This window comes from Oncorhynchus mykiss, chromosome 19 (assembly GCF_013265735.2).
Source record: "Oncorhynchus mykiss isolate Arlee chromosome 19, USDA_OmykA_1.1, whole genome shotgun sequence".
Taxonomy (NCBI): Eukaryota; Metazoa; Chordata; class Actinopteri; order Salmoniformes; family Salmonidae; genus Oncorhynchus; species Oncorhynchus mykiss.
Window position 1 is genome coordinate 5,039,958 of NC_048583.1, and position 26,538 is coordinate 5,066,495.

Here is a 26,538-nt window from a genome sequence, read left to right on the forward strand (position 1 = left end):
ACCAAAAATCTGCCGTGGCGGAATCTAGTTTATGATCCCTGACCTAGGTCATAGTACATCAGAATGTATAACGATGATGGTGTAGGCTAATTACATTTTTATGTAATATAACATTTTTGACCTTCTTGGACAATGTGTGCTGCTAAAGAAGAGATATAGCCTAAGGGTTCAGTTAACAACATAAATTAAGGTTTAAGCGAGTTGCACCTGCTGCTTAGTTCAAACCTTATATTTTTTATGGGCATCTTGGCCTGCTTGTTTTCATTTAGCTATATTTCCCATTTCAGAGGTCAATGGAAAGCAGCGAAAGTGCAGGCACATGTTTCCCAGGTAATCACCCACTAATGCTGCGGGTGATTTGCTGCTACTCTCTGACAGCAACCATCAAACCGAACCCCAGAGACTGGGCTTGGTTATTCAAGATTAGATTATATACCTTTTGTCATGAATGTTCATTGTTTTAACCTATATTCAACAATAAATATCCATAGTCTGGAATACCTCCCTATGTTGTCAGTCTTGATTGTTTAATAACTGCATTATTGTGCAGGTGGCTGGAGCACCACAAAGGACACATTTGTGTGGGTAGAACCATCATTGGATCTGATAGGACAGGATCTAGTTAGAAAACAAGTGGTTTTTCGTGGTAAGACCATGTGTGCATTTTATCCTCAGACTTTTCAACATGGACTTTGATATTAATCAGTGTGCTCAGTTTAGGTTACACTTTCTTGATGGTACCAGAGGCCTATGTTAACTTCTTGATTTTATACACAAAAAAATGTAAATGTACTTTTCCTTTGATATTTAAGTGATCAATATTATGCCGGGGATTACACTGACAATGATATTGTATTCCTGATAACATACAGAGGATTCTGCAGAGTTCAATCAGCTCTGGTATGCTGATAGTAATGACCAAGTGAGAGGAGCCAGCACCCCCCTCTGCTTTAAAACCCCAAAACACAGACTACTGCCTGGAAAACAACCAGTTGGTCATCACAACACAGGAACAATACAATCCACAATATCTCAAATCCAAAGATTGTGTTTTGAAGACCATGCGTGAACTACTTGTCTTTAAAAGGCAGCACTCTCTGTTGGGATTGATGATGTTCCTCACAAGAACATATTAGCTAAAATGATCCATAGGAGAGGATATGTACATGACATGATGTGTGTTTCTGAATCTAGGAACAGGTAGAGTAAAGTGAGAGAGAGAAAGAAGAGCTGGTCATGGAGATAGAGCAACTGAAAGAGCAACATGAGACTCTGAGAAGTGTCCTGAAGGAGCAACAGCAAGAGATTGATCGCCTCAAGGTTTGTTTTCAAGTTGTTTGTTCCAACAGCAGCTTCTTTCTCAAGCTGATCTCAGATCATTTTGTATTATTCTGTAGGTTAATCCGACAAACACTCTTTTTACTGTATGTTACGTTTTGCATGGTATGTATTCATTTGTGGAAGTCCATCACTCATTTAGTTTGATATGTTATGAATTACAATTCGTATTAAATGTTAAGAATTTGCAAAACGTGCAAAATGTTACGACTGAAAAATGTACAATATGTTACAAATTTGCAAAACGTATGATATTTTATGAATTATAGATAGATGGCTAACGTTAGCTAGCTGGCTAATATTAGCTCGGCTATAGGTTAGGGTTAAGTTTAGGAGTTAGATTAAAGGGTTAAGGTTAGGGGAAGGGTTAGCTAAAAGGTTTAAGGTTAGGGGAAGGGTTAGCTAAAAGGTTTAAGGTTAGGGGAAGGGTTAGCTAAAAGGTTTAAGGTTAGGGGAAGGGTTGGCTAAAAGGTTTAAGGTTAGGAAGTCCAAGGAGAAGTCTGGGGGGAAGAGGAGCAGGAGCCTCAGCGTGGAGATCATCTTTGAGGGCAGCTCCTCGGAGCAAACCAGGAAGCACCAGAAGAAGAAGAAGAAGCACAAGAAGAAGGGCAAGAGGCACAGGAGCAAAGAGCGCACAGGGTCCAGGAAACACTCGCCCACTGTCATCACCATAGACAGCGACAGTGACCAACATACTGCCGAAGGCGCTAACGATGCTAACCACACCTGCCCGGTAAGCAGCAGCACAAGCAACAGCGTGCTAGCGCCTAGCACAACCACCACCACAGGCAACCCTGCAGACTCTGGCCTGCTGGAGTCCATGTTACAAGACTGGGAACAGCAGATTCCACCTGTGGGTCTGGACAGTGGAGTGCTGGAGGCCAAGCCTCCTATAAATGTTGCTGCTGCTTCTGACACACCCACACATAGTGAGGGGGTTCTGTCCCAATCTGCCTCTGCGGATGAGGCGAACTCTCATAGCCCTTCAAATGACAACACAAGTCATTTTTTGGAAGAATCATAATGCTGGCCTCGGTGGGTAGGAAGACATTTAATTTACCTTTAAAAGTTAGTTTTACACCTCACTATGTAGGATATTATATGTACTGTTCTGCCAAAAGGTGCTCTTTCATTTGGGATGTGCCACTTTGCTGTATGAGGTTAAAAAAAAGGGGGGTCAAAGATTGGGTTTTATTTGTCTTATTTACAGTGACTGTCTGTAAGGCCTACATTTAAAAAGTATTTGTATAAAATACTTCAACTAATTTCTTATCAGTCATTCATTTCTATGCATCATTCTCAGGGATAACATGGGCAATAAAGCTGATGTAGCTTGTACCGTTGTGTTGAAACCAAACACCTTGTCTACCTGCTGTTCTTGTAATCTGATGGAAAACTGCTCTTAATACTGGCCAATAAATCAATATGGGAATGGGAAAGACTGTTGTTGTAACTGTGGAGTTGTAAATAGTAATAAATGTTTCAAAACTGAAATCAACAGCTGATATGACCTCCTGAATAAGTCAGCATTGGCCAGTGGCTCGTCGTTGGAGGCCACATATGTAATGGTTACTGCCTGAGTGGGTATCGTTTCATGTGGATGGCATGAGAGTTCTAGAACCTTACAGATGCTACTACGATTAAGATGCTAACACGTTACTGAAGCTGATTCTAGTGTGATAAAGGAACATCAACTTGCCAGTGGTGCAATAACAAAATTCTTGAAAGTAAGAAGTATCATAATGTCCCCATTAGATTAGGCTTATCTGAGTGGGCACGGTTGCTTTTCATTTGAGATTTGATAAAAATGATGCTAAACTGTTGGGACAAGACAACAGTGACGATTTTAGCATGTAAATCTTGGTGGGGCAAACTCAAAATATATGTTTTTAGATGCATGCCAGCAAAGACGCAACACTAAACAATACATGAATTGCCCTATAACGGTGACAAGTGTTGCCCACAAACTGTTAAGGCCTACATAAAGCTGTCCCAACAGCAGAGCTTTCTTTCCAGCACAATGGAGTGAATCCTTTGGGATTGTCTGGCAGCGAAACAGAGAATTGCTTGGCGAGTTCATGTTCCCATGGGATATCGGTTACTGCTAAGGAGTACTGTCTGCATTGATAGCTGTGCTTGCTGTGGACCATGTGAGGAAAACCTGCACGGAACTGCCATACTTCGCTGAGGGAATATCTATAAGTAGTGAGTAACCACAACGGTGGGGTGCTTGTTTTGTTTTTTTTTTGCTCCAACGCGCCCCAACGGGTTAAGTAAGCTTGAAATAATTTGGACATGGGTTGTGCATGAATCATTGGGGTTTATTATTTTATTTTTATTTTGATGTGGTGCTTTGAAAATGTAATAATACACATCTTGAACCTTATGTATGTTGTCTTGGTGGAGTCATTTATCGTTTCAATTTAATTGAATGCATGGCTTTGACACTGCCTGGGTGTCAATGCAAACCTATAATCATTCCATCTGAAGTTAATACCCTAGTTGTCATCACCCTAGATAGTTTACAATAGGGATTCTTATTGGAAATGTCCTTCTCACCTAACATCCGAGATATTCTATGTAAGGTAATATCGTGAAAGTCAAATTCGAACCCGGTGAGAGGGTTACATTTGTTTTTGCTAAAAATGTGGTTCTCACCTTCCTTGAATGACGGGTCGCCACTGCAAGACTAGACCAGGAAACGAAACCTAAATAGGTAAGATTGGCCTGCAGTCAGGAATTGAAACCTAGGCGCTAGGTTTCCTAAGCATACGGAGTATTCCTGCATTTGTCTTGCAGCAGCAGGTAAGAACGGTCTCATCTGTTTTTCAGGACACGGTAACTTATTACTGGACACGTGGCTATCAAACAACCCCTGTTTACTTACTAAATAAGTCTTTACATGATCGTGTTATAATGCTAGTGTAATAATTCAGCATATTTTGAAATATTATTCAGCCATAACAATTTAGTGTAACAGTTTCAGCCTTAGGAATTTTAATTATGTTAACTTACAAATTGTAATTGCAATGTGTGTACTTATATTACAGCTCATTTCAGCAGAGGTGTATTTAACAGCAGTTTGGTTACTATGGATGTTAACCCTGATTCCCCATACTACATCAACTTGCTTGACAGCAAGTCTCATCCTGAAGATCACAGAGAATATGTGATGTTTCATGGCTGCTCAAAAGAGGGCGCAGAGTTGATTAAGAGGGACGGCTTCAAACCATCAAGTGCAGATAGAATGCTTGGTGCTGGTGTTTATGTTAGTCGGGACATCCGAAAAGCCTGTAAATACCCTCTTGATGTTCCTGACTCTGAGAAAAGAGTACTAAAAGTCAGAGTGAATGTCGGCAGGGTTAAGGTCATAGACAGGCAGAACCACACCATGCAGAAGACATGGCACACTGTGCATGGCTTTGACACTGCCTGGGTTCCTCCTAATGTTGGCATGGTACTGTGTAACCAGGAGGAGGACTGTGTCTATGACCCAAAGAGAATCAAAGTAATCGAGGTCATGAAGGTTACTGAAGATAACTTGTAAGTATGAAAAAGACTGCACTCTTTTCAAGAAACCTAAAGGGATAATCAACCCCAACCCATGAATTATTGTGATTGACAGTGTTAAACTGATAAATAACACTAATATGTGAAAACAGTATTTTTTTGTGAACAAATGTTTCATTTTGTCGTTATAACAAGGTTGGTAGCAACATATGAAAATCGTTGTAGAAATCCGTTGCAGCTCAAGTCAACTACAAAATCCACCGTGCAATGCTATTTCTTTGGGCAGCTGGCTAGCTAGAAAACGTCGCTACACACAATACTACCAAAGGTTTGTAAAACTAACCCAAGATAGACCAGAGCCTGTCGTTTCCAATGGAAGCAAACGAATCATAGTGGGCAGAAAAATCAAGGTGGGCAGAGCCAAGCACGAGCTAGAGATTTCCTAAGGCGCGTTCTAGCATTGATTTGCATATTTACATTAGGGAACGCCTACTCTGAAGTGTCCGTGTGCAATAACTAAATTCGCCCTTTCGCTCCTAAATATTTTCGAAACTTCGGCAAAAGGTAAAGTCTACTAAACTTAGTCCACTATGTTGTTACAGGGTGTAGGTTTGGAAACAGTAAACTGTATTGAGTTGAAATGTTTAATCGATGACAAAATGTGTAGAATGTCGTCCAAAATCCATCTCGCTCAATCTTGTCCCACTGCCGGGGACTGGGCTTCCTCTCTTCACCATATTTGGCAGTGAGTGGAAACCAACCGAACGCTTCACATTTGTTTTTGAACCTTTATTTAACTAAGCAAGTCAGTTAAGCACAAATTCTTATGTACAATTACAGCCAAACCCGGACGACGCTGGGCCAATTGTGCACCGCCCTATTGGACTCCCAATCACACATGTGATACAACCTGGACTCAAACCAGTCGTAGACCACTGCGCCACTCCGGAGCATGTATACATCCAGTGAAATATCTGACTCATTCTTCTATCTGTGATCATACGAAAGTCCATATCAGCGTGTAATGTAGCTAGCTGTAAAAATCGACTAAACAAACTGCACTGTTAATTTAGTCTCTCACCCAGTTCAATTTGCAGTTCATTTCTGTCCAGAGCAGTGCAGAGTACGTTGCTATGGCAACAACGGCTGTTTCCCACAGACACACGCAGAAAAAAAGAGTTAAATAATTTGGTACACTTTTTAGATTGAGCACATCTAAGTGAATTATATACTTTGTCATGAGGATATAGACTAGTATGCCATATCATCTATAGGATAATTTGGTGATCTGGAGTGCAGGTAATTGTTTTAAAAGCGTTATGAAATGTTAGTGTCTATCTGCAGTGAGGAGAACCATATGATGCGTTCCTACACGATTTCCTGATTTCACAGAAGGACCACTTAGAATTATTTTTTTAACCCACTGATAAAACATAGGCTTTCACCAAATTGACATGAGTTTCATAATTTTTATTTCTGTGGGTGGATTATCCCTTTAAAGATAAAATATCTTAGAATTTGAAATAATGTACATAGGCCTACTGAATCCAATATACTTTATACAAAATGGTCTCCCTGTCTTACAGATCTCAGTATGATCATCTACAGAGTGGAGTCTCCCCTGAGGACAGCCACGTCTATGTGATGTATCATGGAACATCAAAACAGATTGCTGTGGATATACAGAGAAATGGATTCAAACCTTCCAAAGATGGCATGCTTGGTGCCGGTGTCTACCTCAGTCGAGACATTTGAAAAGTCATTAGATACCCCCTCAACACCCCATTGATGACCATTCCTGACTCTGATAGGATGGTTCTGAAAGTAAAGGTGGATGTAGGCAGAGTTAAGGTGATAAAAAGGCAGAGACACCCCATGCAGAAGACCTGGCACACTGAGCATGGCTTTGACACTGCCTGGGTACCACCTAATGTTGGCATGGTGCCGAGCAACCAAGAGGAGGACTGTGTCTACGACCCAAAGAGAATCAAAGTGTTGGCAATGCTGAAAGTGCCCAACTTAAAGAAGTAAGTGATATTGAGCCACATTCACCTATAACAACTAGACAAAAGTAGTACTATGCTGGCAGACATATAAAGCAATCATTAATAATTTTCCAAGAAAGGCTTGAAAGAGTTATTGATACCAGCACATACGCTATGCTTACCTCTCTTTATGCAGGTTTTGATTGAGACATTTTGTATTGAATTCTCTTTCCCCAGTGTAAACCCATGGTTGAACAATCCACTGCAAAACTGATGGTGTTCTGCATTCAGAGGGAGCATCAACTCATGGTCATCAGAAGAGGATGGTGTTGGGTTCACCTAGGGGTCATGATTGGGGCTGTACCAAATGATTGATGTATTACAATCATTGATTATGCTAATGTTGTATTAATAGAAGGGGAGGGGTTATAAGACCCCTCCCTCTTTACATTTATAGGGTCCTAGACTACAGATTAACAATATATTTACACATTGAGATTTTAATGCTCTCTCTCTTATTTATTTATTTATATATACATATAAAGAGACCCCTCTGAGACAAAACTCTGCAGGGGAGTGTAGGAGATAAGACTACACAGACATTCTACTATAAATCAACTTGGACATATTTACTGCTAAGCTTTTAGATAACACACTAAAAGCATTGTTTATATAGCTTTGTAGGCATGGTTTTGGTCTCATGAGTAAAAGGTAATGACGTAGGCAGTGACATCACTAAAGGCTGGACTTCGGGTTTGATAAAGTAACATGGGACCTTTTTGTTTGATGCAGAACTTACTGGGAAACATGCGTGCTATGTTCCTGATTGTCAACTTATGTCTGCAATTGCATTAATAAAGGTTTTTGAATGATTTTAATTTAAAGATATTGTCATAATGCTAATTTCACCAATGATTGACAAGGAACAAGGAAACGAACCCTAACATTTGGCGAGCTTGCCAGGAGTGAGTGTCACCCGGTTGGTGGAGATTCCACACCATGGTGCCAGAGCTCATAGGAAGAAGATGCTATATTTCACAATGGGCCTAATGATGATTTGACATGGCAATCTATATGCAATCAATCATATGACCTTATCATATCAAATATTTTTGAAATACAATCAATCATATTTCCTTTATGTCAATAATACATGTTTATCAATGATCATATGTTGTTTAACAAAATATATCTTCCTATAATAAATCTATAACAATTAAGTTATTTGGTAAATATGTTCTCAACTCTTTTTTTAACTGCACTGTTGGTTAAGGGCTTGGTAAGCTGCTCTGACAGCTGATACTTAAAGTTAGTGAGGGAGATATGAGTCTCCAGCTTCAGTGATTTTTGCAATTCGTTCCAGTCATTAGCAGCAGAGAACTGGAAGGAAAGGTGGCCGAAGGAGGAGTTGGCTTTGGGGGTGACCAGTGAAATACACAGAAGTGGGAAGTTTACATACACTTAGGTTGGAGTCATTAAAACTAGTTTTTCAACCACTCCACAAATTTCTTGTTGAACCAACTATAGTTTTGGCAAGTCGGTTAGTACATCTACTTTGTGCATGACACAAGTAATTTTTCCAACAATTGTTTACAGAGAGATTATTTCACTTATAATTCACTGTTATCACAATTCCAGTGGGTCAGAAGTTTACATACACTAAGTTGACTGTGCCTTTAAACAGCTTTGAAAATTCCAGAAAAGGATGTCATGGCTTTAGAAGCTTCTGATAGGCTAATTGACATAATTTGAGTCAATTGGATGTGTACCTGTGGATGTATTTCAAGACCTACCTTCAAACTCAGTGCCTCTTTGCTTGACATCATGGGAAAATCAAAAGAAATCAGCCAAGACCTCAGAAAAAAAGATTGTAGATCTCCACAAGTCTGGATCATCCTTGGGAGCAATTTCCAAACGCCTGAAGGTACCACGTTCATCTGTACAAACAATAGGTACGCAAGTATAAACACCATGGGACCCCGCAGCCGCCATACCGTTCAGGAAGGAGCAAGGAGGCCTACAAACCTGACTCAGTTACACCAGCTCAGTCAGGAGGAATGGGCCAAAATTCACCCAACTTATTGTGGGAAGCTTGTGGAAGGCCACCTGACACGTTTGAACCAAGTTAAACAATTTAAAGGCAATGCTACCAAATACTAATTGAGTGAATGTTAACTTCTGACCCACTGGGAATGTGATGAAAGAAATAAAAGCTGAAATAAATGATTCTCTACTATTATTCTGACATTTCACATTCTTAAAATAAAGTGGTGATCATAACGGACCTAAAACAGGGAATTTTTACTAGGATTAAATGTCAGGAATTGTGAAAAACTGAGTTTAAATGTATTTGGCTAAGGTGTATGTAAACTTCCGACTTCAACTGTATGTAGTGTTATGTAAATGAACAGGATCCCAATTTATTTTACCACATCCAAAATTGTGAACCTGTGACTTCACACATACATCATATAGCATGATACAGAGTCATACAATGTAGTATATTATCACACTAATGCTGGTGGGAGTCATATCATGTATTATATACCTGCTGGAGCGCGTGCTGCGGGTGGGTGCTGCTATGGTGACCAATGAGCTGAGATAAGGGCTTTACCTAGAAAAGACTTATAGATGACTTGGAGCCAGTGGGTTTGGCAACGAATATGAAGCGAGGGCCAGCCAACGAGAGCATACAGGTCGCAGTGGTGGGTAGTATATGGGGCTTTGGTGACAAAACGGATGGCACTGTGATAGACTGCATCCAGTTTGCTGAGTAGAGTGTTGGAGACTATTTTGTAAATTACATCGCCAAAGTCAAGGATCGGTAGGATAGTCAGTTTTATGAGGCTATGTTTGGCAGCATTAGATAAGGATGCTTTGTTGCGAAATAGGAAGCCGATTCTAGATTTCATTTTGGATTGGAGATGCTTAATGTGAGTATGGAAGGATTGTTTACAGTCTATCTATCCAGACACCTACAGTTGAAGTCGGAAGTTTACATACACCTTAGCCAAATAAATATAAAAATCAGTTTTTCACAATTTCTGACATGATGCTGCCACCCCCGTGCTTCACGGTTGGGATGGTGTTCTTCGGCTTGCAAGCCTCCCCCTTTTTCCTCCAAACATAACAATGGTCATTATGGCCAAACAGTTCTATTTTTGTTTCATCAGACCAGAGGACATTTCTTCAAAAAGTACGACCTTTGTCCCCATGTGCAGTTGCGAACCGTAGTCTGGCTTTTTTATGGCGGTTTTCGAGCTCTGGCTTCTTCCTTGGTGAGCGGCCTTTCAGGTTATGTTGATATAGAACTTGTTTTACTGTGGATATAGATACTTTTGTACCAGTTTCCTCCAGCATCTTCAGAAGGTCCTTTGTTCTTGTTCTGGGATTGATTTGCACTAAAGTATGTTGATCTCTAGGAGACAGAACACGTCTCCTTCCTGAGTGGTATGAATTTACGCAGCAGGTTAGTATCATTAAAGTAGAAGTTTAGGAAACTGAGGTTAAGGTTAGGAAAATGGTTAGTGTTTTGAGGAGGTGAGGAGAGAGACTTTGAGTATGCTTTTCGCATGGTTTGTTCAAGACAATTGAGAACTCTGAAAAAACGAGCTCAGACTGGGATGTCGGTGATCTTCGGGCGGAGAAGTTGGAGAGCTAAAACGCTGCAGTCATTTCTAGATGTGATACAGTTTGTCAATTTGACTTAAAAAAGAAGAATTGGGGTGCATTTTGCAAACCCCAACCCTAACACTTTTCCTAACCTTAATTATCCTAACCTGCTGCTTAAATTCTCCTAAACCTGCTATGATAAGGGAATTTTGACAAAAGCTGTATCCCTTCTAGACAAAAATCGGTTGATGGCCGAATTTCCGACTTCTAATTCTGAGTTGGATGACGGTTCAAAATTATTTCCCAGTTGGAGCGCGTTTTTTCCTAGTTCCCAGTTGTCTTGAACGCACTGAAGTCGGAGATTTCCTAGTTTCGAGTTCCAGGTTGTCTTGAACAAACCAAGTCGCCTAGCCTATTCCGATCTGACGTTTGAGTTGCGAGTGCTACACTGCACTGAGTTGGCAGTGGCAGTCCAAACTTCATGTAAGGTTAAGCATTTAAATAATTTATTTGAGCTAAACAGCATAACACATTTGATCGTAATAATGACAGAATTGCGTTTACTTTCATAGTCGTTTTCTCTCAGTGTTTTTTATTTGTGGCCTTGTACCTGCAGTAAATGTTAATGGCTTGATTAGGCTAAACATAATAAAACAATTCCGAATAAGGTATTGAGTTAGAATTGTATGCCTGACAATCTTATAAACGTCCAAACGCCTTCTGCAAACAATTTGGACTATGTTAAATATGAGAGCCAGGTCGGTAGGAAACCTATAAATTACACAACACATTACAAATGAAAGTCAAACTTAGGTTTTGCGAACATAACACAAAGTAAATAGGGTTGGACATAACATACTAAAAACACCAGAAAATCACCGGTCTGTTCCAAAGTATTTCCCCGCATAATAGAGAGATATAGGCTACAGTATGTGATCGTATACACAAGTAGGCAAGGTTTGAAATTATAATGTTTAAGTAAAATATTATATCGGATCCTGTCAATTTTCAGTATACAAATTATTTGAGATCATGTTCCGGCCCCCTGACCAAAAATCGGCCCGCGACTGAATCTAGTTTATGATTCCTGACCTAGGTCATTTTTGTTATTTTTGTTATTTTTTTATTTCACCTTTATTTAACCAGGTAGGCTAGTTGAGAACAAGTTCTCATTTGTAACTGCGACCTGGCCAAGATAAAGCATAGCAGTGTGAACAGACAACACAGAGTTACACATGGAGTAAACAATTAACAAGTCAATAACACAGTAGAAAAAAAGAGAGAGTCTATATACATTGTGTGCAAAAGGCATGAGGAGGTAGGCGAATAATTACAATTTTGAAGATTAACACTGGAGTGATAAATGAACAGATGGTCATGTACAGGTAGAGATATTGGTGTGCAGAAAATAAAATAAATAAAAACAGTATGGGGATGAGGTAGGTAAAATTGGGTGGACTATTTACCGATAGACTATGTACAGCTGCAGCGATCGGTTAGCTGCTCAGATAGCAGATGTTGGTGAGGGAGATAAAAGTCTCCAACTTCAGCGATTTTTGCAATTTGTTCCAGTCACAGGCAGCAGAGAACTGGAACGAAAGGCGGCCAAATGAGGTGTTGGCTTTAGGGATGATCAGTGAGATGCACCTGCTGGAGCGCGTGCTACGGGTGGATGCTGCCATCGTGACCAGTGAACTGAGATTAGGCGGAGCTTTACCTAGCATGGACTTGTAGATGACCTGGAGCCAGTGGGTCTGGCGGCGAATATGTAGCGAGGGCCAGCCGACTAGAGCATACAGGTCGCAGTGGTGGGTGGTATAAGGTGCTTTAGTAACAAAACGGAATGCACTGTGATAAACTGCATCCAGTTTGCTGAGTAGAGTATTGGAAGCTATTTTGTAGATGACATCGCCAAAGTCGAGGATCAGTAGGATAGTCAGTTTTACTAGGGTAAGTTTGGCGGTGAAGGAGGCTTTGTTGCGGAATAGAAAGCCGACTCTAGATTTGATTTTAGATTGGAGATGTTTGATATCAGTCTGGAAGGAGAGTTTACAGTCTAGCCAGACACCTAGGTACTTATAGATGTCCACATATTCTAGGTCGGAACCATCTAGGGTGGCGATGCTAGTCGGGCGTGCGGGTGCAGGCAGCGAATGGTTGAAAAGCATGCATTTGGTTTTACTAGCATTTAAGAGCAGTTGGAGGCCAGGGAAGGAGTGTTGTATGGCATTGAAGCTCGTTTGGAGGTTAGATAGCACAGTGTCCAAGGACGGGCCGGAAGTATACAGAATGGTGTCGTCTGCGTAGAGGTGGATCAGGGAGATTGTAGGACTGCCGGGGTGTTAAGCACATCCCAGTTTAGGTCACCTAACAGAACCAACTCTGAAGCTAGATGGGGGGCGATCAATTCACAAATGGTGTCCAGGGCACAGCTGGGAGCTGAGGGGGGTCGGTAGCAGGCGGCAACAGTGAGAGACTTATTTCTGGAGAGAGTAATTTTTTAAATTAGTAGTTCGAACTGTTTGGGTATGGACCTGGAAAGTATGACATTACTTTGCAGGCTATCTCTGCAGTAGACTGTACTCCTCCCCCTTTGGCAGTTCTATCTTGACGGAAAATGTTATAGTTGGGTATGGAAATCTCCAAATTTTTGGTGGCCTTCCTGAGCCAGGATTCAGACACGTCAAGGACATCAGGGTTAGCAGAGTGTGCTAAAGCAGTGAGTAAAACAAACTTAGGAAGGAGGCTTCTGATGTTGACATGCATGAAACCAAGGCTTTTTCGACACAGAAGTCAACAAATGAGGGTGCCTGGGGACATGCAGGGCCTGGGTTTACCTCCACATCACCCGCAGAACAGAGGAGGAGTAGTATGAGGGTGCGGCTAAAGGCTATCAAAACTGGTCGCCTAGAGCGTTGGGGACAAATAATAAAAGGAGCAGATTTCTGGGCATGCTAGAATATATTCAGGGCATAATGTGCAGATTCAGGGGTATGGTGGGGTGCGGGTACAGTGGAGGTAATCCCAGGCACTGGGTGATGATAAGAGAGGTTGTATCTCTGGACATGCTGGTTGTAATGGGTGGGACAAAGGAGGTATCAGAGGTATGAAGAGTGGAACTAGGGGCTCCATTGTAAACTAAAACAATGATTACTAACCTGAACAACAGTATACAAGGCATATTGACATTTGAGAGAGACATACAGCGAGGCATACAGTAATCGCAGGTTACTAGTACATCAGAATGCTAATTACATTTTTATGTAATATAAAATTGTTGGCCTTCTAAACAACCGACCCATGGACCATGTGTGCTGCCAGAGAAGAGATATAGCCTAAGGGTTCAGTTAACAACTTAAATTAATGGTAATTGTTAAATAGCTATTGAAATGTGAAAATGTTGATTTGTCACTATGTTGACGGTCCCTAACTGCTGTTGGTGGACATAAGGAAAACTACAGGCGAATTTCCATTGAATATCTAATTTGAAACTGTCTTTACCTCGGTTGTTTAGTTCAACCTTTAAAAAATGTATGAGCATCTTGGCCTGCTTGTTTTCATTTAGCTATATTTCCCATTTCAGAGGTCAATGGAAAGCGCCGAAAGTGCAGGCACATGTTTCCCACTCATACGCACTGAATGCTGCGGGTGATTTGCTGCTACTCTCTGACAGCAACCATCAAACCGAACCCCAGAGACTGGGCTTGGGTATTCAAGATTAGATTATATACCTTTTGACATGAATATTCACATGTGATCTGTTTCATCTGACATTATGAAATGGATTGTTTTAACCTATATTCAATAATAAATATCCATAGTCAGGGAGGTATTCCAATGTTGTCAGTCATGATTGTTTAATAACTGCATTATTGTGCAGGTGAGCTGGAGCACCATAAAGGACACATTTGTGTGTGATAAGAGATACAAGTATTATGCACAGAATTATAGATATACTTCTCCTTGATGCAACCACTGTGTCAGATTTCAAAAAAACTTTACAGAAAAAGCACACCATGCAATAATCTGAGTACAGCGCTCAGGTAACAAAACAAGCCAAACAGATATCCTCCATGTTGTGGAGTCAACATTAGTCAGAAATAGCATTATAAATATTCACTTACCTTTGATGATCTTCATCAGAATGCACTCCCAGGAATCCCAGTTCCACAATAAATGTTTGATTTGTTTGATAAAGTCCATAATTTATGTCCAAATTCCTCCTTTTTGTTCGCGCATTTAGCCCAGTAATCAAAATTCATGAGGCGCGATCACTAGGTGCAGACGAAAAGTCAAAAAGTTTTGTTACAGTCCGTAGAAACATGTCTTTAGGATGTTTTTAACATAAATCTTCAATAATGTTCCAACCGGAGAATTCCTTTGTCTTTAGAATTGCAATGGTACGCAAGCTACCTCTTTCATGAACGTACGTGGTCAGCTCATGGCACTCTGGGAGAGACCTTACTCAATCCCCTCTCATTCGCCCCCACTTCACAGTAAAATACTTAAACAAGGGTCTAAAGACTGTTGACATCTAGTGGAAGCCATAAGAAGTACAATATGACCCCATAGACACTGTGTATTAAATAGGCAATGAGTTGAAAAACTACAAACCTCAGATTTCCCACTTCCTGGTTCGATTTTTCTCAGGTTTTCGCCTGCCATATGAGTTCTGTTATACTCACAGACATCATTCAAACAGTTTTAGAAACTTCAGAGTGTTTTCTATCCAATACTACTAATAATAGTAGTTCATCCGAACGGGAAAATGCTGCCCCCTAAAAGGTTTAAGGTTAGGGGAAGGGTTAGCTAAAAGGTTTAAGGTTAGGGGAAGGATTAGCTAAAAGGTTTAAGGTTAGGGGAAGGGTTAGCTGCAAAGTAACTAAAAAGTAGTAAGTAGTTGAAACATTTCTAATTAGCTAAAATGCTAAAGTTATCTGTGATGAGATTTGAACTCACAACCTTTGGGTTGCTAGACATTGCTAGACGTTCGCATTATACTCCCACCCCGACCAACAACCCTACTTTCATTTTTTGTCATAAGTAACCATCTGTAATATATCATACTAATTTGAGTGTCCTGGATTTACATTAACTATGTTACGTGTAGTCTATGAGACCAGGCTGCCTTTCTAGACCCTAGTCATGTGTCAGAATGGAAATGAGAATGTATGTTTTATATACTACAGTACTACTACAACTAATTATCATTAGTAGTAAAACATAAAATACAATCTGACAGCTGTAGGCTCTACACTATACAGCTGAATACCATCAATGCTTTTCAAGGGTTTCTCTCTGCTTGTCTCATTTATAACTGTTTCTTTCCATGAATGGCTGCAGTCTCTGACATCTATTCATGAAAAATATTTGGTGAATATAGTGTCAAAACATGTGACAGATATATGTACTGTACACCATACATCTTTTCCAATATATCTTCTACTCTTTATTCCACTTTCCCTGTTTCCTTGTCGTGTATCTAACTTGCTATATCTTGCGACAAATCACTGCAGTCTCTGACCACTATTCCTGAGAAATATGAACAAGCACTACAACAGTCTCTTTCATACTTACATGGTCTTTTTGTTTACTTTCATGACCTCCATGACTTTGATTCTCTTTGGGTCGTAGACACAGTTCTCCTGTCGGTTGCTTTCTACCATATCGACTCCTGGTGGAACCCAGGCGGTGTCATATCCATGCTCGGTATGCCAGGTCTTCTGCATGGGGTGATCCTGCTGGTCTATGATCTTAACCTTCCCTACATCCACTCTGACTTTTAGTACTCTTCTCTTAGAGTTGGAAACACCAAGAGGGTATTTACAGGCTTTTTGAATGTCCCGTGTAACATAAACACCAGCACCAAGCATGCTGATATCTGCTTTTGATAGTATGAAGCCATTCTTCTCAATCAGCTCTGCAGCCTCTACTGAGGTGCCATGGAACATCACATATGTTCGTTGATCCTCAGGATGTTCACCGGTGTCGAGAAAGTTGTCTAAGTATGGAGAGTTTGGTTTCATTTTCCTCAGGCAAGCCCTAGTCAACATGATGATTCTAGCTGTGAGAACCTGTGCCAAAATATGCTTTAATGAATATACAAACTTCTGCAATCCTGTAGTAACGATTTAGATCTCCTACAGGTCCTTCAGAAAATATTCATACCTCTTGACTTATTATATATTTTGTTGTGTTACAGCCTGAATTCAAAAATTCTCACCCATCTACACACACAATACGCCATAATGACAAAGTGAAAACATGTTTTAGACCAGGAAACGAAACCTAAATAGGTAAGATTGGCCTGCAGTCAGGAATTGAAACCTAAGCGCTAGGTTTCCTAAGCATACAGCGTATTCCTGCATTTGTCTGGCAGCAGCAGGTAAGAACGGTCTCATCTGTTTTTCGAGACATGTTAACATATTACTGGACACTTGGCTATCAAACAACCCCTGTTTACTTACTAAATAAGTCTTTACATGATCGTGTTATAATGCTAGTGTAATAATTCAGCATATTTTGAAATATTATTCAGCCATAACAATTTAGTGTAACAGTTTCAGCCTTAGGAATTTTAATTATGTTAACTTACAAATTGTAATTGCAATGTATGTACTTATATTACAGCTCATTTCAGCAGAGGTGTATTTAACAACGGTTTGGTTACTATGGATGTTAACCCTGATTCCCCATACTACATCAACTTGCTTGACAGCAAGTCTCATCCTGAAGATCACAGAGAATATGTGATGTTTCATGGCTGCTCAAAAGAGGGCGCAGAGTTGATTAAAAGGGAACCCCAGAGACTGGGCTTGGGTATTCAAGATTAGATTATATACCTTTTGTCATGAATATTCATCTGTGATCTGTTTCATCTGACATTATGATATGGATTGTTTTAACCCATATTCAACACATAAATATCCATAGTCTGGAATACCTCCCTATGTTGTCAGTCTTGATGCAGTTTAATAACTGCATTATTGTGCAGGTGGGCTGGAGCACCACAAAGGACACATTTGTGTGGGTAGAACCATCATTGGATCTGATAGGACAGGATCTAGTTAGAAAACAAGTGGTTTTTCGTGGTAAGACCATGTGTGCATTTTATCCTCAGACTTTTCAACTAACATGGACTTTGATATTAATCAGTGTGCTCAGTTTAGGTTACACTTTCTTGATGGTACCAGTAGGCCTATGTTAACTTCTTGATTTTATACACAAAAAAATGTAAATGTACTTTTCCTTTGATATTTAAGTGATCAATATTATGCCGGGGATTACACTGACAATGATATTCTATTCCTGATAACATACAGAGGATTCTACAGAGTTCTATCAGCTCTGGTATGCTGATAGTAATGACCAAGTGAGAGGAGCCAGCACCCCCCTCTGCTTTAAAACCCCAAAACACAGACTACTGCCTGGAAAACAACCAGTTGGTCATCACAACACAGGAACAATACAATCCACAATATCTCAAATCCAAAGATTGTGTTTTGAAGACCATGCGTGAACTACTTGTCTTTAAAAGGCAGCACTCTCTGTTGGGATTGATGATGTTCCTCACAAGAACATATTAGCTAAAATGATCCATAGGAGAGGATATGTACATGATGTGTGTTTCTGAATCTAGGAACAGGTAGAGTAAAGTGAGAGAGAGAAAGAAGAGCTGGTCATGGAGATAGAGCAACTGAAAGAGCAACATGAGACTCTGAGAAGTGTCCTGAAGGAGCAACAGCAAGAGATTGATCCCCTCAAGGTTTGTTTTCAAGTTGTTTGTTCCAACAGCAGCTTCTTTCTCAAGCTGATCTCAGATCATTTTGTATTATTCTGTAGGTTAATCCGACAAACACTCCTTTTACTATATGTTACGTTTTGCATGGTATGTATTAATTTGTGGAAGTCCATCACTCATTTAGTTTGATATGTTATGAATTACAATTCGTATTAAATGTTAAGAATTTGCAAAACGTGCAAAATGTTACGACTGAAAAATGTACAATATGTTACAAATTTGCAAAACGTATGATATTTTACGAATTATAGATAGGTGGCTAACGTTAGCTAGCTGGCTAATATTAGCTTGGCTATAGGTTAGGGTTAAGTTTAGGAGTTAGATTAAAGGGTTAAGGTTAGGGGAAGGGTTAGCTAAAAGGTTTAAGGTTAGGGGAAGGGTTAGCTAAAAGGTTTAAGGTTAGGGGAAGGGTTAGCTAAAAGGTTTAAGGTTAGGGGAAGGGTTAGCTAAAAGGTTTAAGGTTAGGGGAAGGATTAGCTAAAAGGTTTAAGGTTAGGGGAAGGGTTAGCTGCAAAGTAACTAAAAAGTAGTAAGTAGTTGAAACGTTTCTAATTAGCTATAATGCTAAAGTTATCTGTGATGAGATTTGAACTCACAAGCTTTGGGTTGCTAGACATTGCTAGACGTTCGCATTATACTCCCACCCCAACCAACAACCCTACTTTAATTTTTTTGTCTAGAGTAACCATCTGTCTGGTCGTAATATATCATACTAATTTGAGTGTCCTGGATTTACATTAACTATGTTACGTGTAGTCTATGAGACCAGGCTGCCTTTCTAGACCCTAGTCTTGTGTCAGAATGGAAATGAGAATATATGTTTTATATATATGTACTACCAGTACTACTACAACTAATTATCATTGGTAGTAAAAAATAAAATACAATCTGACAGCTGTAGGCTCTACACTATACAGCTGAATACCATCAATGCTTTTCAATGGTTTCTCTCTGCTTGTCTTGTTTCTAACTGTTTCTTTCCATGAATGGCTGCAGTCTCTGACATCTATTCATGAAAAATATGAACAAGCATTGATCAAGATCCAACAGCTGAAGAAGGAGCAAGAGGAGTTGAAAGGGAAGGTTGAGGTCCAAAGTGTGGAGATTGCACAGTGAGTCATTCTTGTCTGAAGCAATCCATTCAATGCATGGGAACATAGCGTTCTAGTCCAACACCTTTCCAGTCATATCATGATATCATGCTGCCTTGGTGCCCTAGTGTACCAATGTGGTTCCTCATGCCCCCGTGTCTGTGTAAACAGGCTGACCCCAAGGCTCAAATCTGAGCAGGAGAACCGCAGACTGAAGGATTACATTCAACTTCTACAGGTCAGCACACTCAGCAGAGTAATCAATGAGAGTGAATGCTTTTAACACACATACGCTCTTTAAAAGACTAGTTGACTAATTCATTCAACGTCATGGAATCTGCAGGAGGCTCGGACACAGTTGCACCAGGAGCGGCAGGCTTCCAACAACACCCGCAGACGTGCAGAGAAAGCCGAGAGGGAACTGGAGGAGGTCTATGAGCGCATGGAGAGCACTTCCATGACGTCTGCTCAGATCAAGCAGAAGAGCAGCAAACTAGAGGTGCATTTATATTTTTAAAAAAATGTATTTTACTCTCCTTTTTCTCCCTTATTTTGATCTTGTCTCATCGCTGCAACTCCCCAACGGGCTCGGGAGAGGCGAAGGTCGAGTCATACGTCCTCCGAAACATGACCCGCCTTACCTCGCTCATTAACAACCATCAGCTTAACCCGGAAGCCAGCCACACCAATGTATCGGAGGAAACACTGTTCAACTGGCGACTGGGGTCAGCCTGCAGGCTCCCGGGCCGGCACAAGGAGTCGCTAGAGCACGATGAGCCAAGTAAAGCCCCCCCCGGCCAAACCCTCCCCTGACCTGGACAACGGCCGGTTGTGTTCAGGGTTGGGGAATAACGGATTACTTGTAGAGGATTACATGTAGAGGATTACAAAACCTGTAACTGTAATCCGTTACATTACCAGCAAAAATATTGTAATCAGATTACAGATACATTTGAGGATTACATCGAGGATTACTTTTAGATTCAGAAAGGATGTTTGTGGAAAAAAAATCTGTTTTCTCAATGACAAAATAGGTGCAAATTTAAGTTTGTTCCACCTCAGCGAGTCTGACCACAAGTCAGAGACGACTATGATGACACGCCAAAGGTGTTTGATGGATTGCGGGAAAAGAGCAGGAATAGGCTTTTGTAGGCTACAGTCCAAGCTATGTCTTGGTGCCAATGCTGTCGGCATCCAAAGATTATCCAACTTGAATAAACTCTTGGAGGTAAGGATGACATCAGTGTTGTAGCCTATGGACGATACGGATACCACCTATTATTGATATTTACATAGCGCATTGATGTGAATCACACTGCTGCTCTCTCATTTAGCTATTTGCACCTTACTGATTGTGGTTGTTGTGGATGTCTGGTCACAAATTTAAATGTGTATTTGAACCTAATAATGGTTGAATTCAAGAGGTTTAAGGTGCCTATCAATCACAGTTCACTAGACAGCCAGTGAAAAATGCGCTCTTGCAACAGTTGCATAGTGCAGATCCAAGCCTATGGAATAAAAGTGGGGCTTGTATTGCTCAATCTAATTCATGCTGATAAACAAAGAGAAATCCATAGACCTAATGGGCACATGCTCAAACTTTCAAATTTTTGATAGACTTAAATGGGTAATCAGTAGTTGTTACATCCATTTTTGGACGTATATATATATACAGTGGATATATATATATATATATATATATATATATATATATATATATATCCACTGATTCTTGAAGAATATAACTTATAAATCCCCCATGAGCTTAGTTCAACTGTTACACTCCATGGGAACCCAAAATATTCCAATGTTTGTAAACATTGTAAATGTAAACAAACACTGTGTAGCCTCATGACAAGGTTAAAATAAAAATATATATCGTGGATGGTCAGTCCTTGGATACGTAGCTCTGTCTATTCATCCAAGAGTGGTTACATTTCTCCAGGCCCATCCCTCAGCTTTTTTACCAAAACAGAGGCGGGGTGGCGGTTTTGTTATTGTTTCATCAGTGGATGTGCCTTTTAAACAGCTGCATATTATCAAGATATCAAAGGGTATAACATTTATTGGAATGACTGGAATTCTAATATACTTTGGTTTTTAATGTAAAGATATCATTTAATTGAATTATTATATGTAGTAGAAAGCGATGGGTTAGAAGAAGCCTACATAACCAACCCATAAAGTAACATTTAACATCTGTATATGGCCAGCTATGTAAACTTTAACATTGATTTATCCTTCAATAGATGTTGTTTAATTGGTAAGATACATTTTTGTCTTCTTCTAATGCCTCTTAAGGGGAAAGTAATCTAAAAGTAATGGAATGTAATTAGATTATGTTACTGAGTTTGGGTAATCCAAAAGTGATGTTACTGATTACAATTTTGGACAGGTAACTAACAGATTACATTCAGAAAGTAACCTAACCAACCCTGGTTGTGGGACAGCCCGGGAATGAACCCGGGTCTGTAGTAACACCTCTAGCACAGCAATAGAGTGCCTTAGACGGCTGCGCAACTCAGGAGGCCTAAACTAGAAGTGCTTTAAGGATATCTTAGACACTATTGAATTTTCCGATCCACCAAATGGATATGATTTTTGTTCATCAATATGTTGTTTGTTCTGTGAAGTTAGTCCACCTGTAAATGAATAGAGAACACACTAACCTTATTCTCTTGGCTGATCACGAGTTGCCTGTTCTCTCCTCCCAGATGCAACTTTTAGAGTTACGCAGAATCATTGAGGAGAAAGAAAACATAGCAGAGATGGCTAAAGTAGAAAATGAGGAGTTGTCCAGAGAAAATCAGGTGATTGCTATGAATTTTGCTACTATTTACTAGTCATTCAATTTTTTCATTGTTTTTACTGTAGAGTTGGTGATGTTTTCTCATCATGGAGTTCTCCACTGTATTCTGTCAGGACCTCAGAAGAGATATTGAGAGACTTCGCAAGGAGTTCACTGACCTCCAGACTGTGTCCTTGGAGCCTCCCAGCCCTTATGGCTCTCCAGCTGACCCCACCCCTACTGAGGAGCAGCAGCTAGATGTACTATCTGAGACCCCAGGTAATCTCAATTCTCCAGCTGTTGGAAAGCCTCACCTTAATATTCCTGAATCAGAAATGAACGCCACTTGGGCCTCATGAACACTCTTTCTTGAAAAATAACAAAACGTGTTCAATTCTGACATATGATTTCATTTGCAGACACTGCTCCAAACTCCGAGGAGGTATGTAGAGTCATTCCTATGGTATAAATCTGGGGTCCCCAATTACATTCAACCCAATTGTTCTTTGAGCAGATGGTCAGGAAGCCAGAACATAGTTGTAAATCATTTGTACACTTCAAATTGACCTAAAGAATCTCAAACAGATAAAGTATTTGACAAAAACAGAATCATTTCAAACCTTGATTACATGGGGATACGATCACATATATCTATTTATACGTGGGAATAGTTGGGAACAGATTTCCTAAATTAAAATCACTTTGGGCTGATTTCCTGATTTCCTTCTTTTAAAGTCTGTTATGTGTGTTTGTGTTCTTTTTTGTGGCTCATAAAAATCCCGGCGCGCCTATAGGGGAACCCTGTGGTTATACATGGTATAAATGCAGTTTACACGTTTACAACAAGATACACTAGTGATTTGGGATCAAAGGGTTGATTTCACAATGGTTTATGCACCATCATTTCTGTACTACACTATAGTTAACTATCCATCTATCTGGTATTACCACTTACAGAGCCTTCAGAAAGTATTCACACCCCTTCACTTACAGAGCCTTCAGAAAGTATTCACACCCCTTCACTTACAGAGCCTTCAGAAAGTATTCACACCCCTTCACTTACAGAGCCTTCAGAAAGTATTCACACCCCTTCACTTACAGAGCCTTCAGAAAGTATTCACACCCCTTCACTTACAGAGCCTTCAGAAAGTATTCACACCCCTTCACTTGCAGAGCCTTCAGAAAGTATTCACACCCCTTCACTTACAGAGCCTTCAGAAAGTATTCACACCCCTTCACTTACAGAGCCTTCAGAAAGTATTCACACCCCTTCACTTACAGAGCCTTCAGAAAGTATTCACACCCCTTCACTTACAGAGCCTTCAGAAAGTATTCACACCCCTTCACTTACAGAGCCTTCAGAAAGTATTCACACCCCTTCACTTACAGAGCCTTCAGAAAGTATTCACACCCCTTCACTTACAGAGCCTTCAGAAAGTATTCACACCCCTTCACTTACAGAGCCTTCAGAAAGTATTCACACCCCTTCACTTACAGAGCCTTCAGAAAGTATTCACACCCCTTCACTTACAGAGCCTTCAGAAAGTATTCACACCCCTTCACTTACAGAGCCTTCAGAAAGTATTCACACCCCTTCACTTACAGAGCCTTCAGAAAGTATTCACACCCCTTCACTTACAGAGCCTTCAGAAAGTATTCACACCCCTTCACTTTGTACACATTTTGTTTTGTTACAACCTGTATTTTAAATGGATTATATTGAGATTTTGTTCCACTGGCCTACACACAATATACCCCATAATGACAAAGTAACTTGTTTAACAAATTAGTTAAAAATGAAAAGCTGAAATGTTTTGAGTCAGTAAGTATTCAAGCCCTTTGTTATGTCAAGCCTAAATAAGTTCAGGAGTAAAAATGTGCTTTACAAGTCACGTAAAAAGTTGCATGGACTCACTCTGCGTGCAATAACAGTGTTTAACATGATTTTTGAATGACTACCTCATCTCTGTACCCCACACATACAAGTATATATGTAAGGTCCCTCAGTCAAGCAGTGAATTTCAAACAGGCTCAACCACAAAGACCAGGGAAGTTTTTCAATGCCTCGCAACGAAGGGCACCCACTGGTAGATGGGTAAAAAGAAAAGCAGACATTGAATATCCCTTTGTGCATGTTGAAGTTATTAATTACACTTTGGATGCATCCAGTCACTAGAAAGATACAGGCATCCTTTCTATCTCAGTTACCGGAGAGGAAGGAAACTGCTCAGGGATCTCACCATGAGGCCAATGGTGACTTTGATATTATTACCACTTAAGACCTGTACCTGTCCCATAGTTGTCCTTGCAGTGTCGTCACTGCCATGAGTGGTTCCCTGGCATCACCCAGGATGAGCTGGGGCTGCATGAGGACAGCCACAGACTGTGTCCCTACTGCACCCTCATCTGTGACGGAGTGGAGCAGACTATATTTGAAGACCACATCTTCAGCCATGAGGTGTAGAGATGCCACATCCTCACAACCATTTATACAGAGAGTTGCTGAGAGTAGACTAAATCTGATACTCTACTGAATATATTCCCAGGAGTTCACTGACCTCCAGGCTGCTCCAGTGTCCATGGAGCATCCCAGCCCTTATGGCTCTCCAACTGACCTCACCCCCACTGAGGAGCAGCAGCTAGATGTACTATCTGCCTGTCTACTCTCTGGGAACCACTATGAGACCCCAGGTAATCTCAATTCTCCAGTTGTTGGAAAGTCTCACCTAAATATTCCTGAATGAGAAATGAACGCCACGTGCCTCACGGACACGCCTTCTTGAAAAATAACAAAACATGTTCAATTATGATTGACATATGATTCTGTTTGCAGAAACTGCTCCAAACTCCCAGGAGGAAGAGGTATGTAGAGTCATTCCTATGGTATAAATCAGGGGTGTCAAACTCACTTCCTGGAGGACCGTGTGTCTCCTGGTTTTGTTATTTACTTTAAATTACTGACCAATTGAATACCTAGACAATCAGGTGAGGGGGATGTGTTACTAAGGGAGGAGTGAAACCCCGCTGGTACTCGGCCCTCGAGGACTGGAGTTTGACATCCCTGGTATACATCACGTGTCAAACTCATTCCACGGAGGGCCGAGTGTCTGTGGGTTTTCGCTCCTCCATTTTACTTGATTGATGAATTAAGGTCACTGATTAGTAAGGAACTCCCCTCACCTGGTTGTCTAGGTCTTAACTGAAAGGAAAAAACCAAAAGCCGTTGACACGGGCCCCTCCGTGGAATGAGTTGGACACCCCTGATATACATGGTATAAATGCAGTTTACACGTTTACAACAAGATACACTAGTGATTTGGGATCAAAGGGTTGATTTCACAATGGTTTATGCACCATCATTTCTGTACTACACTATAGTTAACTATCCATCTATCGGATGTTACCACCTAAGACATGTGCCTGTCCCATAGTTGTCCTTGGAGTGTCGTCACTGCCATGAGTGGTTCCCTGGCATCACCCAGGATGAGCTGAGGCTGCATGAGGACAGCCACAGACTGTGCCCCTACTGCACCCTCATCTGTGACGGAGTGGAGCAGACTATCTTTGAAGACCACGTCTTCAGCCATGAGGTGTAGAGATGCCACATCCTCACAACCATTTATACAGAGAGTTGCTGAGAGTAGACTAAATCTGATACTCTATGGATGATGCTCCTAACAACCCATCATACAGAGAGTTGCTGAGAGTAGACTAAAGATGATACTCTACGGATGATGCACCTAACAACCCATCATACAGAGAGTTGCTGAGAGTAGACTAAAGATGATACTCTACGGATGATGCTCCTAACAACCCATCATACAGAGAGTTGCTGAGAGTAGACTAAATCTGAAACTCTACGGATGATGTTCCTAACAACCCATCATACAGAGAGTTGCTGAGAGTAGACTAAAGATGATACTCTACGGATGATGCTCCTAACAACCCATCATACAGAGAGTTGCTGAGAGTAGACTAAAGATGATACTCTACGGATGATGCTCCTAACAACCCATCATACAGAGAGTTGCTGAGAGTAGACTAAAGATAATACTCTACGGATGATGTTCCTAACAACCCATCATACAGAGAGTTGCTGAGAGTAGACTAAATCTGAAACTCTACGGATGATGTTCCTAACAACCCATCATACAGAGAGTTGCTGAGAGTAGACTAAAGATGATACTCTACGGATGATGCTCCTAACAACCCATCATACAGAGAGTTGCTGAGAGTAGACTAAATCTGAAACTCTACGGATGATGTTCCTAACAACCCATCATACAGAGAGTTGCTGAGAGTAGACTAAAGATGATACTCTACGGATGATGTTCCTAACAACCCATCATACAGAGAGTTGCTGAGAGTAGACTAAATCTCATACTCTACGGATGATGTTCCTAACAACCCATC

The 26,538-nt window shown here is 40.6% G+C and overlaps 1 protein-coding gene and 1 long non-coding RNA gene across 2 annotated transcripts; both read left to right on the plus strand.

Annotated features, from left to right (window-relative positions):
- The first annotated feature begins 460 nt into the window (after positions 1 to 460).
- LOC110498596 (calcium-binding and coiled-coil domain-containing protein 2-like) lies at positions 461 to 26,538 on the plus strand. The gene is made up of 12 exons (XM_036954015.1): positions 461 to 646; positions 873 to 1,320; positions 19,243 to 19,358; positions 19,509 to 19,575; positions 19,681 to 19,836; positions 22,052 to 22,147; positions 22,260 to 22,404; positions 22,545 to 22,567; positions 24,425 to 24,583; positions 24,672 to 24,816; positions 24,959 to 24,987; positions 25,557 to 26,538. Exons 2-12 carry the CDS (start codon positions 1,237 to 1,239, stop codon positions 25,719 to 25,721), a joined length of 1,185 nt encoding a protein of 394 aa, XP_036809910.1. The 5' UTR covers positions 461 to 646; positions 873 to 1,236; the 3' UTR covers positions 25,722 to 26,538.
- On the plus strand, positions 16,810 to 18,059 carry LOC118941425. Its single transcript, XR_005037640.1, has 3 exons — positions 16,810 to 16,830; positions 17,076 to 17,264; positions 17,440 to 18,059. It is a non-coding gene; the product is annotated as an uncharacterized LOC118941425 (long non-coding RNA).